At 38.5% G+C, this 15631-nt stretch overlaps 1 protein-coding gene across 3 annotated transcripts in view; it reads right to left on the bottom strand.

Annotated features, from left to right (window-relative positions):
* POLQ (DNA polymerase theta) overlaps positions 1-15631 on the bottom strand; it is a 148036-nt gene that overhangs the window by 118312 nt on the left and 14093 nt on the right. For all 3 annotated transcript variants that reach the window (XM_037051537.1, XM_037051539.1, XM_037051538.1), the window contains exons 7-9: positions 14450-14597; positions 9499-9645; positions 2124-2336 (exon numbers count right to left, since the gene is read on the bottom strand). In XM_037051537.1, coding sequence (XP_036907432.1) covers positions 2124-2336; positions 9499-9645; positions 14450-14597 — 508 coding nt within the window. The remainder of the gene's footprint in view (positions 1-2123; positions 2337-9498; positions 9646-14449; positions 14598-15631) is intronic.

Raw genomic sequence — 15631 nt, 5'->3', positions numbered from 1 at the left:
GGACATGAACTAAAGGGTGAGGGTAATGCTGGTGGGAGTGGTGGTGCAGGGTGGAGAGGAATAAAAGGGGAAAAATGGGATGACTGTAATAGTATAATCAATAAAATATACTTATGCAGGAAAATGAACAATAATTAATTTAAAAAGGGGAAAAATTAAATAAAATAAAACCCCTAAGTGTCATTTAAGTAGTGGCCACACAGCTTTGATTATATTCCCCAACATCCCTTGCAGTTGGGAAATGTAACCATGTGACTGAGTTCCAGCCAATATATGAGGAGAATACTACTACGTGCAAGTTCTTAAAAGGGCAGGGTGTGTAAAAACTCCTCCTCATCTCCCCTTCTAGATGACTAAAATGCAGATGTTACGGCAGGGAATGATAAGTTCTCATCTTACACCACTGGACTGAAACTGTATTACTGAACATGGAAAACAAACCAGAAGACTAGGCTCCTGACATTGAAGTCACTATTACCAGCCCCGGAAACTTAAACTACACTGTTATATGAGGAAAAAATGAACTTCAACCTTGTCCAAGCACCTGTTATGTTGGCTTTTGTTACAGCAGTGAACTTATATTCTAATTCATCCAGTCACCAATACATTATAGTCAATTCTTATTAATTGTGGCAGTTCTGTTCCACAGTCACCACAAACACTGGATTAGGGAATACCAAATCACTGCTCCCGGGGGAAATACCAGCTGGCTTTCTCCAAGCCCCAAGGCTCAACATTTTCAACATAATCTTGTTTTAAGTGTGTTTCTATTTAAAGAGACCTATTTCATATATGTTATTGATTTATTAACATTAAACTCACAGCCAACAGTACTGTGTCTCACGGCTAAACAAAGCTTATTTAACACCCTTATTTTCTCTATAGGGTACATCACAGCCTTCTTGCACTTAGTAATACTATATAGATGATAACTGTACTTCAGTACTATGGTTAGGGGTCACTTTAAACAGTTTATCACCAAAAATATAAAAATGTGACAATAAATAGACCCAGAAAAGGGTGCCTGTTTGCAACACGAGAGCCGAAACAAGAAGAATCATGTGCACTTCCAGAGACACAAATTTGTCACTGCTCCGCACATGCCTACAAAGGCCCACAAATGTTGACTTGGAGAGTTTGAATGAATTTAGTAAGTGAGCACTTTCATAAATATAGGATCCACAAATAAGAAGGATCAACTGTATTTACAGACCTCACATGACTAGCGAAGTTATTCTAAAAGTCACTTCCTCAGTGTACTACCCAGCTTTTTGTGCCCAGAACATCACACCTCTGTTCCCATTAAACTTTCCTTCTTCTCCTGGATATCCAAATTCCTGTTCAATAGCCACTGTTCGCCTATTTATTTGACATATAGTATAATACTGGAGTCAATAAACTACATCCTAAAGAAAAAAGGTAAGTAACAGAGAATGTTCCTCCAAAATTTCTTTAATGTTAGACAATTTGTAAGAATTCAGTCACACTCAAACAATGTAGGAGGTTAGAAATTTTATATATAAATAAATCTCTACTAATATTTAATTCAAACAAGCCTCTTCTTCATTACTTAAGACAAAACTTCTGTTTGAACTGCTGGTAACATTATAATTACCTACTCATGCAAAGTAAGAAGCTAAAATGGTTTTCAGAGCCAGAACCAATTCAGAGAGAAAAAGGTGGTATGTGACGTTCCTCCTGCTCCCACAGTGTGAGTGCTTTCCTGCCCTTAGCACCCTGTTTGAACTCTTAGACCAGTCACCTAAACAGAACTAATACCCATGCAAATTACTACCTTCATTAGCACTAACTGGTAGACTATACTGGAAATTAAAAATCATATTCCAGCTAATGTGATAAGTCATCTTGATTAACATAATACTGAATCATTTTACTGTACATAATACAAAAGACTCTTAATTCTATATTAGTAGAAAATCAATGGTTGACAACATATGAAAAATAACTTCCATTATAAGTATTAAGTACATCCAAAAGGAGGACTTTAGGGCTTTGGATAACAAACACAACATGATAAAATATGGGTTGTAAGGGACTAGTCAAATTTCAAGTAGAATGACACTCTCACTCAGCAAAGCCGTTTAAATGAAACTCAAACTCACCTACTGTGTCCACTCCTTTCCTACCAGCACGACCAACCATCTGCTTATATGTAAGAATATCTAGAGGCCGACCACTGAAAACAGGAGTCCGAATAATTACACGACGTGCAGGTAAATTCACTCCAGATGAAAGAGTAGAAGTGGCCGCCAAGACCCGAATCTGACCTTGACGGAAGGCTCTTTCAATGATATCCCTCTCCTCAAAAGTAAGACCTAAAAAAAAGTTACAATAACATACACAGGTGGCCCTTAAACAACACAGGGGTTACAGGCACAGGCCCCCCACACAGTGAAAAATCTGTGTCTAACTTTTGACGCCCCTCAAATACCTCCTACTGACTAAAAGCCTAACTAACAATGCAATCAATTAACACATATTTTATTATGTTATATGTATTATATGCTGTATTCTTACAATAAAGTAAGCTAGAGAAAAGAAAATGCTATTAAGAAAATCACAAGGAAGAGAAACACATCTGTTTACAAGGTGAATTGTCTGTCAGTACATACATCAATATAGTCTTATATGATATAAAACACTATAGATATTATCTGTATTACTAACACTAGACATCAATAATGGAAGATGCAAAAAAGAAGTTCATTTTTTTAAAGATTTTATTTATTTATCTTTAGAGGGGAAGGGAAGGAGAGACGGAGAGAAATATCAATGTATGGTTGCCTCTCGTGCGTCTTCTGCTGGGAACTGGCCTGCAACCCAGGCATGTGCCCTGACTGGGAATTGAACCAGCAACCCTTTGCTTCACAGGCCCGTGCTCAATCCACTGAACTATGCCAGCCAGGGCCAGAAGTTCATGTTTATTTACAGGTATAATGACACATGCTTGGACAATGAAGCAGCAGCAGTGCAACTGCTTGATGGCCATCTAGAGCAATCGATACGGCTGCTTCATGGCAGCCCAGCACACACACTGATGAAGAACTGTTATAAACTGTTTATGGCATGTAGTAACAGTCATATTCATAACATAGTGTTTGAAAGCACTTTTACAGTTTTTTCAAAATCACTTACCTGTGATGATAGGCTGATACACGGAGGCATATTGTATAGTAATTTTTGAAAGCAGTTACACAACAGTAAGAAAACTAACACATTATTAATTTTATATTAAATATCACTCACCTTATGCCTGTGTAAGGATAGGCTATCATTTTGGTACAAGCCTTGCTCATGATGTTCTACTTACACAGTGATGATGACGCAAAAACGCCTCACACAGTTCCTGCCATACAGTCAGTATATTTCCACATGAATTGCTTCTTGGCCTTTTGGCTGAGATCAAGCGTAGGTATATTTTCACATAAAGACACACACATACACAACAGAAAAGTTTATTAACTGTACAGCATGATGATTGTTTACTAGTCATTACGTGGAAGTGGATCATCATGAAAGTTTTTGAGTAAGATGAGGAGGAGGAAAAGGAGGAAGGGTGGGTCTTGTTGTCCCGGGGGTCACAGAGGTGGAAGCGGTGGAAGAGGGGACAGGGGAGGCAGCACAGGCAGGCACACTCAGCATGACTGTACAGAAATACACTGTAGTTTCTGACTGGCTTTTCTGCTTTTTCACTGCTCCAAAAATGTTCCTATAGAGGACCAGTCCTTCTCCCACTGTTTGCTTTAGATTCAGTGCCCCCCTCATAGAAGGGTCCATGCTGTAAAAGGAACCAAAAGCAGTCTGGAATCATAGGAACCCTTCTTTCTAACATCGGGTTGTTTCCTGGCACTGCTCTTTTATGTCTTCTTCTTCATCTTCTGGCAGGGTCTGGAAGCACTCATCCACCTCAGATTTTCTTCAAGACCCGAGTCTTAAAACCCTTCACACTTCTCAACACACACACACACACACACACCTTTTTTGCCATATTCACAATCTCTTTTATAGTCTCCTTGATTGGCTCTGTCATAAATCCTGTGGAGCCCTGCACAACATCTGGACAGTTTTCTTCAGCAGGAAATTATTGTTTCAAGTTTGATGGCTTTCATGGCTTCTTCTGTAACAATGGCCTCTTCAATGGGGTGATCCCTCCAGACTCTGATGATGTTCCATCAGAATCCTACTTCCATAATGTTGACCATCTTTTCCACAGAGCACCTTGTGGACCTTATAGGTCCTTATGACCCCTAATCTAGACTAAAGCACAGAGGTCGAGCTTGGGGGCAAGAAGACCGTTTCGACACACTCGCTGTTGAACTCAAGAGTGTCTGGGTGGCCAGGGACGTAGTCCAATACCAAAAGAACTTTAAAAGGCAGTTCCTTGCTGGCAAGGTATTTCTTCACTTCAGAGATAAAGCACTGATGAAACAAGTCCCCAAAGAGTGTTCTCACTATCCATGTCTTCTTGCACAACCAAAAGCCTGGCAGCTGGTCAGTCCTGATCATAAACCCAACTGCATTTGCACAAAACAATAGAGTTACCCTATTCCTTCCTATCTTAAATCCAGGTGCTTGTTTTCTTCCTTATTAATAAATGTCTTTTATGGCATTCTTTTCCAAAAAAGGACACTCACCTGCATTAAAAGTCTGTTCAGATAGACATACTTTCTCCTCAGTAATTTTCTCAATGGTGTCTGAATGGCAGAAGCTGCTTCTCCTGTTGACATTTTTTAAGCCAAAACCCTTTCTAAAATTATTAAGCTATACTTTGCTAGCATTAAATTCTCTAGCTTTAAATCCTTTGCCTTCTTTTGCTTTAAGTTGTCATATAATTTTTTTCTTAAATCATATTAGAGTTACAGATACGTCTTTCTTATAGCAATCCAACACCCACAGAAAAGCTGCATTTTCAATACAAGATAAAAAAGGTAATTCACAAAAAGTGTAAGGTTTTCATGCCTGCTGGTATAGCTGCTGCGAAGGATTCGTGGATTTTTTTTCTTTTTTAACAACAGTCCTTCCACTGGATTTATTTATCTTGAAATGGTGGGCAACCACAGCTGCAGACATCAAACTACACTATAAACCAAGCAGTTCAGCTCTGTCTTGTTGAATGCCGTGACTTTTCTGTTTCTCAGGAGCCTTCCAGCACCACTAGTGGCACTCGGGACAGGTCCCACGCTGTTATCCAAGCTTTGCGGTGCTGCGCTAAATATGGTGAAGCATATGCCAGGGCTGCAGGAGATCTCCTTTTACTGTAATGCCCAATTTCCTGGAGAGACAAACTGCTCACAAGATGATTAGTGCCACAGAGCATTTTAAGTGCTTCTTGAAATGCTTGAATGGGTAACTGCAAAATTGTTACAGTAGGATGATATGCATTGTAGTTAATTTTATGCAGGTATGATTTAATACTGTATCTTTACATTTGTTTACATTTCTCTCCACTCTGTATGGCATCGTGTATGGTCTGTAACTGTTTCTACATGTAAGTTTTAACAAATTTTAACTTTTTATAATAGATTGGTGTATATTTTATGACTTAACTAGACTAAGACCATTTCCTATGGTATTAAAATAGACTAATATCTATATATATATTTCATGCATTCATGGCATACCTAATTTCTTAAAAATATTTCTAAGCTACACAGTTCACCCATGAGTTTTTCAAATTGTTGCAAAATTCCAAACATTTTTCCAATTGTTTATTGGGAAAAATCTGCATGTAAGTGGACCCACGCCATTCAAACCCATGTTGTTCAAGGGTCCACTGTGTATAAATATGTGTTCATATATGTATGTGCACATATATTTATAAACTTATTTCTACATAGCATGAGAAACATTTTAAAATAAATTGAAAAGGTTAAATTCCTAATCTTAGAAACTATATATTCTTAATCATATGCTTAACATATACAATCATGAGAACACCACTTCCTGAAATTATATAATTACGTAACTATCATAATCCTTGCAATTTTGACAACCTAGTTGATTTTTAAACATCCTACCCCTCTCAAAATGCAATATGACAATTTCTAAAACTAGTTTGATTTTCATATATGTGCAACAATATTTCAATACACCTTGAGATAAAGGGAGACACTCAGAGTGGCATAAAATTGGGTTAGCAAGTACAGTACTTCCCCTTATCTGCAATTGTGCTTTCCATGGTTTCAGTTGCCTGCAGTTAACTGTGATCCAGAACTATTAATATATTTTATTGATTATACCATTATAGCTGTTCTATTTTTCCCCTTCATTCCCCCCCACCATGCACAGCCCCTCCCCCACCATTCGCCCCCTTTAGTTTATGACCACCTGTCTCAAGTGCTTTAGATTCTACATTTCCCCTACTATTCTTGCCCTTCCCCCTATTTTCTACCTACTGTCTATGCTATTTTCTGTACCTTCTCCCCTCTTCTCCTCCTCCCACTCCCCTCTTGCTAACCCTCCATGTGTTCTTCATTTCTATGGTTCCACTCCTGATCTAGCTGTCCTCTTAGTTTGCTTTTGTTTGAGGCGTGGTTGTTAATAACTGTGAGTTTGCTGTCCTTTCACTGTTCATATTTTTCATCTTCTTTTTCTTAGATAAGTCCCTTTAACGTTTCATATAATAAGGGCTTGGGGATGATGAACTCCTTGAATTTGACCTTATCTGTGAAGCACTTTATCTGCCCTTCCATTCTAAATGAAAGCTTTGCTGGATAAAGCAATCTTGGCTGTAGGTCTTTGGATTTCATGACTTGGAATACTTCTTTCCAGCCCCTTCTTGCCTGTAAGGTCTCTTTTGAGAAATCCGCTGACAGTCTGATGGGTACTCTTTTGTAGGTGACTGTCCCCTTATCTCTTGCTACTTCTAGGATTCTCTCCTTCATTTTAATCTTGGCTAATGTAATTATGATGTGCCTTGGTGTGTTCCTTCTTGGGTCCAACTTCTTTGGGACTCTCTGAGCTTCCTGGATTTCCTGGAAGTCTATTTCCTTTGCCAGATTGGGGAAGTTCTCCTTTATTATTTGTTCAAATAAGTTTTCCACTCGTGGCTGCTTCTTTTCCCCTTCTGGTACCCCTATAATTCGGATGTTGGAACGTTTAAAGATGTCCTGGAGGTTCCTAAGCCTCTCCTCATTTTTTTGAATTCTTGTTTCTTCATTCTTTTCTGGTTGGATGTTCTTCCTACTGGTCCATTCCATTAATTTGAGTCCCAGTTTCCTTCCCATCACTACTGGTTCCCTGTGCATTTCCCTTCATTTCAATTGATCTAGAACTATTAAATGGAAAATTTCAGAAATAAATAATTCTGAAGTTTTGCTGTTAATATTTTATTTATTTTTATTTTTTAATTTTTAAAATATTTTATTTATTTATCTTTAGAGGGGAAGGGAAGGAGAGAGGAAGGAAACATCAATGTATGGTTGCTTCTGGTGCATCCCCTGCAAGGAACTGACCCCTGCTGGAAACTGGCCTGCAACCCAAGCATGTGCCCTGACTGGGAATCGAACCGCGATCGTCTGGTTTGCAGGCCCGTGCTCAATCCACTGAGCTACACCAGCCAGGGCTTATTTATTTATTTTTAGAGAGAGGGGAAGGGAAAGGAGAAAGAGAGGAGGGAATGAAACATCAATTTGTGGTTGCCTCTCACGTCCCCCTACTGGGGACCTGGCCTGCAACCCAGGCTTGTGCCCTAACTGCGAATTGAACCAGTGACTCTTTGGTTCACAGAACCACATTCGATCAACTGAGCCACACCAGCCAGGGCAATTCTGAAGTTTTTAATTGCAAGCTGCTCTGAGTACCATGACAAAATCTCACTGTCCTCTCCTATCTGCCTGAGATGTGAATCATCCCTTTGTCCAGCATATCTGCACAGCATGTCCTTCCTGCCCGTTAGACACTTAATGGCCATCTCAGTGATCAGATTGACTCCTAGTGCTGCAATGCTGATGTTCAAGTAATATTTATTCTACTTAGTAATAGTCCCACAGTGCAAGAATATTAATGGCAATCTGGATATGCCAAAGAGAAGCCACAAAGTGCTTCCTTTAAGTGAAAAGGTGGAAGTTCTCTACTTAATAAGAAAAAAATTGTACAATCATGCACTGCATAAAAACATTTCAGTTTGATGACAGGCCGCAGATATGGTGGTGGTTCCATAAGACTATAATGAAGCTGAAAAATTCCTATCGCCTAGAGATGTCATAGCACAACGCATTACTCACATATTCGTGGTTATGCTGGTGTAAGAAAACCTGCAGTGCTGCCAGTCATACAAAAGTACTGCACATACAATTATGTACAGTTCATAATACTTGATAATGATAATAAACGACTCTTACTGGTTTATGTATTTACTCTGCTATACTTTTTATTGTATTTTAGAATATATTCTTTCTACTTATAAAAAAAGTTTAGTATAAAACAGTATGCCAAGTTACTCCAACAAGAGCCTCATATATCTTGTGCTGACTGGATCCCTTGACTGCATCATTTTCTCTTGTGCTTGAGTTGATCTCAGGTTGTTTTATAAATTTAGTGTAGCCCAAGTTTAAAGTGTTAATAAGTCTATGGAAATGTACTGTAATATGCTAGGCCTCCACATTCACTCAGCATTTGCTCACTGATTCAACCCAGAGCAACTTGTAAGCCAGAGTAACTACAGTTGTGGTAATGTTGCACCAGTTTTTATCTTTTCTATTGTACCTTTTCCATGTTTAGATACATTTAGATACAAAACCTACCATTGTGTTACAACTGTCTACAGTGGTCAGCACAGTAACATGCTGTATCCATGTTTATAGCCCAGGAACAGCAGGCTATACCATGTACCCTAGGTAAGTAGTAGACTGTATCACCTGGGCTTGTGTCAGCATACTCTGTGATGTTTGCACGAGAACGAAATTACCTAATGACACATTTCTCAGACTGTATTCCCATCGTGAAGCAGTGCATAACCATATGCTGAGGTGGCTAAGTTTTACAGTAAGAATGACTCTTCTATCATGACATTGTAAAGAAAGGAAAAGACTTGCATGCGAGTTTGCTGTCACCGTTCAAACTGCAAAAGTTACGGACACAGTAGGTGGTAAGTACTTAGTTAAGATGGAAAAGGCATTACATTTGTAGATAGAAGAATAGAAAATGTTCTCTGGTTAATGGCAGTATGTTGCACCAGGAGATACGGAGCCTAATACGAAGACTTCAGCAAGGAACACCTGAAATAAATGACACCCAGCCACTGACTGCAGGTAAGGTTTACTTATAGAGTAAATAGCTAAGTAAATTTACTTTTCTGTATAGTAAGCCTAAACATGTTTGTATCACTTGTGTTTAATCTTAATCACACAATTTCTCAAAATGAAATCTAAGAATATTAAGTGTGGTTAACAAGAAATCAAATGCATGTAAATACAAAAATAAAGAAATTGTGAGGATTTGGTAAGGACTCCTTATTAACATTATAAATATGGATACCTGCATGATGAAATGCTACTCCCCACCGTACAGTCTTTTTTAATACAGAGTCCAGTCCGGAAGGCGAATGTTTTAGCTGATCAATCACGTCTAGGAGGCCCTTTTGTTCCAGCATCACTGGTGAAAGCTCAGATGATCTCTCCAACCCTGTCACACAAAAACACCGTCAACACTGTTCACCGCTGTCTGAACCTCTTTAACTGTTACCTGCCTATTCATTACAGAGCTAAACACTAGGGCGATGATTCTGAAACTACTACCTATACTATCACCTTGACACCTTTTATAAATACTGATGACTGCCTCTCAACCCCGGACTTTGTGAACAGCATACAATGTGGAAATAAGGAATTTTACAATCTCCCTAGACAATTCTGAAGTGCACCAGAGTTTGGGAAACACTGTATTAGAGTGACACGAAGCCTACAGGAAGGGACTCACAGAACCAGTGGGAAGAAGAAGATGATATATGAGTATAATGACTATCACACAGAACCTAAAAATCAAAATCCTTGCTGAGAGTAGGTCCCACCAACAGTGTCAGAATCACCTAGGAGCCTAATTTTATGTGACAATTATTCTGACCTCCTTGGCACCAATATGGTAATCACATTAACTTCTGTTTTTACCTCTCCTCCAGTAAGACCTTAACTATCTGCAGGAACTATGTTTTCTTAAATAATTTTCCAGAGTTTTGGATTTCTTTTTTAAAAATATATTTCATTGATTATGCTATTACAGTTGTCCCATTCCCCCCCACTTCACTCCCCTCCACCCTGCTCAAACCCTCCCACACGCATCCCCCCCCCTTTAGTTCATGTCCATGGGTCGTAAGTTCTTTAGCTCCTACATTTCCCACACTACTCTTGCCCTTCTCCTGTCTATTTTCTCCCTACCATCTATACTACTTATTCTCTGTACCTTCTCCCCCTTCTCCTCCCACTCCCCTGTTGCTAATCCTCCACATAATCTCCATTTCTATGGCTCCGCTCCTGATCTAGCTGTCCTCTTAGATTGCTTTTGTTGTAGGTGTGGTTGTTTACAACTGTGAGTTTGCTGTCTTTTTACTGTTTATATTGTTCATATTTTTTATCTTCTTCTTTCTCTTAGATAGGTCCCTTTAACATTTCCTAAATAAGGGCTTGGTGGTGATGAACTCCTTGAACTTGACCTTATCTGAGAAGCACATTATCTGCCCTTCCATTCTTAATGAAAGCTTTCCTGGATAGAGCAATCTTGGATGTAGGTCCTTGCCTTTCATGACTTGAAATACTTCTTTCCAGTGCTTTCTTGCCTGAAAGGTCTCTTTTGAGAAATCAGCTGATAGTCTTATGGGAACTGCTTTGTAGGTAACTGTCTCATTCTCTCTTGCTGATTCTAGGATTCTCTCTTTCATTTTAATCTTGGCTAATGTAATTATGATGTGCCTTGGTGTGTTCCTTCTTGGGTCCACATTCTTTGGGAGTTTCTGAGCTTCGTAGACTTCCTGGAAGTCTGTTTCCTTTGCCAGATTGGGGAAGTTCTCCATTATTTGTTCAAGTAAGTTTTCAAATTCTTGGTCTTCCTCTTCTCCTTCTGGTACTGATGGAAAATTCAGATGTTGGAATGTTTAAAGACATCCTGGAGGTTCCCAAGCCTCTCCTCATTTTTTTGAATTCTTGTTTCTTCGTTCTGTTCTGACTGGATGTTTCTTTCTTCCTTCTGGTCCACACTGTTGATTTGAGTTCCAGCTTCCTTGCCATAACTATTGGTTCTCTGTACATTTTCCTTTATTTCACTTAGCATAGCCTTCATTTTTTCATCTAATTTGCAACCAAATTCAACCAATTCTGTGAGCATCCTGATTACCAGTGTTTTGAACTGTGCGTCTGATAGGTTGACTATCTCTTCATCACTTAGTTGTATTTTTTCTGTAGCTTTGATCTGTTCTTTCATTTGGGCCATTTTTTTTGTCTTGATGTGCCTCTAACATAGTAAGGGGTGGAGCCTTAAGTGTTTGTTCACCAGGGAGAGGCAACCCAATTGCTGGGTTGTGACACTGTATGTGGGGGAGGGGTTCGAGAGGAAACAATGGCGCTTGCTCCACTCTGTCAGATTTCAGTCACTTCCCCCACCTCTTGCAAGCAAATTGGGCCCTTCTAGTGCTAAATCCCAGGTGGGTGGGTTTGTGTACATTCTGGGACCACGTGGGTGTCTCGGATGAACTCTCCTGTGATGCTGGGAGTTTCTTCCAGCACCTCAACCCCCACAGATGTTTTCAATTGGTGTTTTGAGGCTTTATTCCCTTGTGCTGCAGCTCTGAGTTGTGTGGTCTGTCTCACCCCCCAGTTTTGCCTGGTTTATCTGCATGTAAATGTGGGACCACCAGGTCTGCCAGCCACCTTGTGCACCGCACCCCGATCCACAATCTGCCACCTTTCTGAGTCTACCCACTCCTGCCTTGTGTGCCCGGGGTCCAGCCACTGCTTTGCCACAACCCCTCTCCACCCCGCCACCTGACTCTGCCCCTCCTACCGGTCTGGATAAATGTGTCTACTTTAACTCCTTGGTTGTGGGACTCCCATTAGACAATTTTTCTCTCACTTCTGGTTGTTTTTTGTTTCTAAATTGTTGTTGTCCTTATTGTGGTTGTGCGAGGAGGCAGTGTGTCTACCTATGCCTCCATCTTGGCCAGAAGTCCCACAGTTTTGGATTTCTGAACTAGTAAAACTTCTATTTTATAAGAAGTAAAACTTATAAAGTAAGTAAAATATATTTTAAGTAAAATATATATTTTACTTTTTAGGTTAACATTTATTAACATTTTGAGGACCCACGAAAGGTTGACAATGTTTTATTATACTGAGGACAATTTTAAAATTTTTTACCATGGAGATAATCTCAAAAAATTAAAAATGAAACTGCCTTATGACCCAGTGATTCCGCTTCTATGAATTTATCTGAAGAAATAGTGTATCCACCTGACACACTAATCTGAAAGAATATAAGCACCCTATGTTCACTGAGACATTATTTACAATCACTAAGATATGGAAGCAGCCCAAGTGTCCATCAGTAGATGAGTGGATAAAACAACTATGGGACATTTACATAATGGAATACTACTCAGCCATAAAAAAGAAGAAAAATTTACCCTTTGAGACAGCATGGACAGACCTGGAGAACATTATGCTAAGTGAAATAAGCCAGTCAGAGAAAATCTGGCTTATATAATTATACGCCAATCATAAACACCACATGACTTCACTCATATGTGTAATCTAATGAACAAACTGAACAAAATGCAAAATAAAGATAGCTTTACCGACAGAGAGCAGGCTGACAGCTCTCTGGGGAAGGTTAGTGGGTGGAGACACTGAGCAAAAAGGAAAAAGGACTCATGGACATGGACCACAATGTGGTGCCTGCAGGGGGCAGGATAGAGTGAGGAGGATAAATGGTAATGGAAAAATACAATAAAAAATAAATGAGTAAATACATAAATAAAATTTTTTCAATTACCATCGATCAACATCTTTATTTCAAAATAAAAGTTGCTGCAACTTTTTAAAAAAATGACTAGGAATAATTTCAGAATTTAAAGTTCAGTTTTATGAAAAATGTGCAGCCTTGCCTTTACTTTTCTGAGGTTTCATCATAGCCCAGGCTCTAGTCCAAGCACTAGCATTTGTGAACCACTGCAATAAATAAAAATAAAAGAACCTCAACCAAAGAAAATAATAAATGTTCTGGTTATTATGAAATATAAGTTACCATGGTACAACATAAGGGATATAAGTTGACAGAGTACAGAAAGGACCAATTAAGAGAGAAAAGACATAATGTTGGACTAGAGTCTACCCAATATAAATTTCAGGCAGTTTACTTGTTGGAACTTGGCTTGAAATATCCATTATCCATCTTCATGATGCCACTGGCAGAGTGAAGTCATGAAGTATTCTAATATTCTGTAACTGGAACTGGTCTCTGCCCTACGCTTATTTTGGAAGTCACATGACCATAGGCTAGTAAAATCAGTAAAAATATATACTAATGGTAATGCCATACACTCAGCAATAAAAGAAGGAGCAAATTGATAAATGTAACTGTCTAGATGAATCTTAAAAATATCTTGCTGAGTGAAAGAAGGCAGACACAAAAGACATATACATATACTATATGATTTCATTTACATGAAATTCTTAGAAAAGACAAAACTAATCTCAAATATCAAGAAGCAGTGAAGTAGTTGCCCAGGGCTAGGGATAGAGGGAAATAGCAAGAAAAGCAAAAAAGAACATTTTAGGGTCATAGAAATGTTCTACGTGTTGATTATAGTGGGTGTTAAAGAGGTGCATACATTTGTTACAATGATTAAATTATATACTTCAAATGGGTACTTTTTATTGTATATAAATGATACTTAAATAAAGCTTATTTTAAAATAAATACATGTATGAACACATATATGTGTGTATACATATATATGTATGTGTGTGTGTGATTCTTTTTAGAGTTAAAGTTTGGAAATATAAAGAAAGATAAGGCCACTTGCCCCATTAAAGGGTGTATGTGTGAAATTTTACACATAACCTCAAAGCCCATGGGGCCCAGATGAAGAACCTGGGTATACATCTGTATAGACCCAGTTCTGTAAAATCTGACTATCAGACTGAGTGTGTGCCTAATGAGTGTCTATAATAAGAATAAGAAGAGGATTAGTCACAAAAGCAGAATTTTGTAAGGCATGCCTGGGAGCAGGTGGTGGCAATGAGGAATGAGAGCCATGCTGTGCTAATATAATCATTAAAGTTACTCTTAGGAAATGTATTAAGTATGGAGGCTTTCTTTTTTTTTATTGTTGTGCAACTACAGTTGTCCCTATTACCCCTTCCCCTATTACTCTCCCCCCCGGCCCCTCCCCAGTTGTCTTTGTCCATGGGTTGTTTATACATTTCAATCAGTAACCTACCCTCAGCTCGATGCTGTAGATTGTAAAACTCATGGGCAATTATATCTGCCAGCTTCTCACACCATTTTTTTGATGGACAGAAAATTAATACTGAATGGTTATCACGAACAGTCTCATAGCATAAACTAACAACATGGTCTTCATCTCCCTAAGGAAGAAAAAAAAATAACCACTCTAGTAAAACTTTCAAAACATTTTCACATCAATTTAAAGGCAACCATTTTGCTTCACAGGGAAATTTTTTTTCTACTCAAAGGCATAATAAAAATCAGTTACAAAGTTAGTAACAAACAATGAAAAAAGAAAACAAGAAGAAAAAGAAATAAACTTCCTTATAATGCAAGGTAAGAAAGAAATATTTTCTATTCAGTTAACTAACGCGTATTGATCTTCAACCCTCAAACAATGAGGATATAATTGTGAGCAAAAGAAAGTCAAAGTCCTATCTTCAAAGGTTTTAGCTCTCATTGGGGAAACATGTTAAAGTACTAAACAAATAAATGTAAAATACAATCATTTGTATTTCAAAATAGAGTTTTATAATGTAGTACATTTTATAAATGTACTATAAAAGAGTTTTGTGGTGTTTTGATGCTTCATATTTGACATAAATTTGACAGAAAGATGTGAAAGAAAGGTTTCCCTGAGGAAACAATGATTTAGCTGTGATGTGAAATGAGGGGGCGAGGAGGCATTATCTCAACATAAGGTAACTGAGCGACAGAGGAAACACTTCAGGCAGAATAAAGACCATATAGGCCAGGAGTGACCCAGTGAGTTCTCAAAACTGGAAGGTCAGTGTATGTAACTGGATTAATTAATTCATCCATCCATTCACTCACTAAACAAATATTTACTAGGTGATGGATACTCTTCTAGGCACTGGGGAGGAAGAACAAAGCAGAAAAAAACTCTGCCCTCAGAGTGTTTCCACTCCTAACAGAAAACATAGATAATAACAAAAACACAATAGGTAAAACACATAATAGATTCAATCTTGAAAAGTGCTAAGGAAAAAAAAAACAGGAAAAATAGGGATCAGGAAAAGGAGGACACTAATTTAGACAAGGTAGCGAGGGAAGGTCTAAGAAAGTGACATTTGAGTAGAGGTCTAAAGGCGAATAGTAAAGCATACTGATGCCTGGCGGGGAGAGCATTCCAGGCGGGGAAAGCATTCCAGGC

The sequence above is a fragment of the Sturnira hondurensis genome, unplaced genomic scaffold (genome assembly GCF_014824575.4).
Source record: "Sturnira hondurensis isolate 20B ecotype Veracruz unplaced genomic scaffold, ASM1482457v3 Scaffold0007222, whole genome shotgun sequence".
Taxonomy (NCBI): Eukaryota; Metazoa; Chordata; class Mammalia; order Chiroptera; family Phyllostomidae; genus Sturnira; species Sturnira hondurensis.
This window is presented reverse-complemented; position numbering and strand designations above follow the sequence as displayed.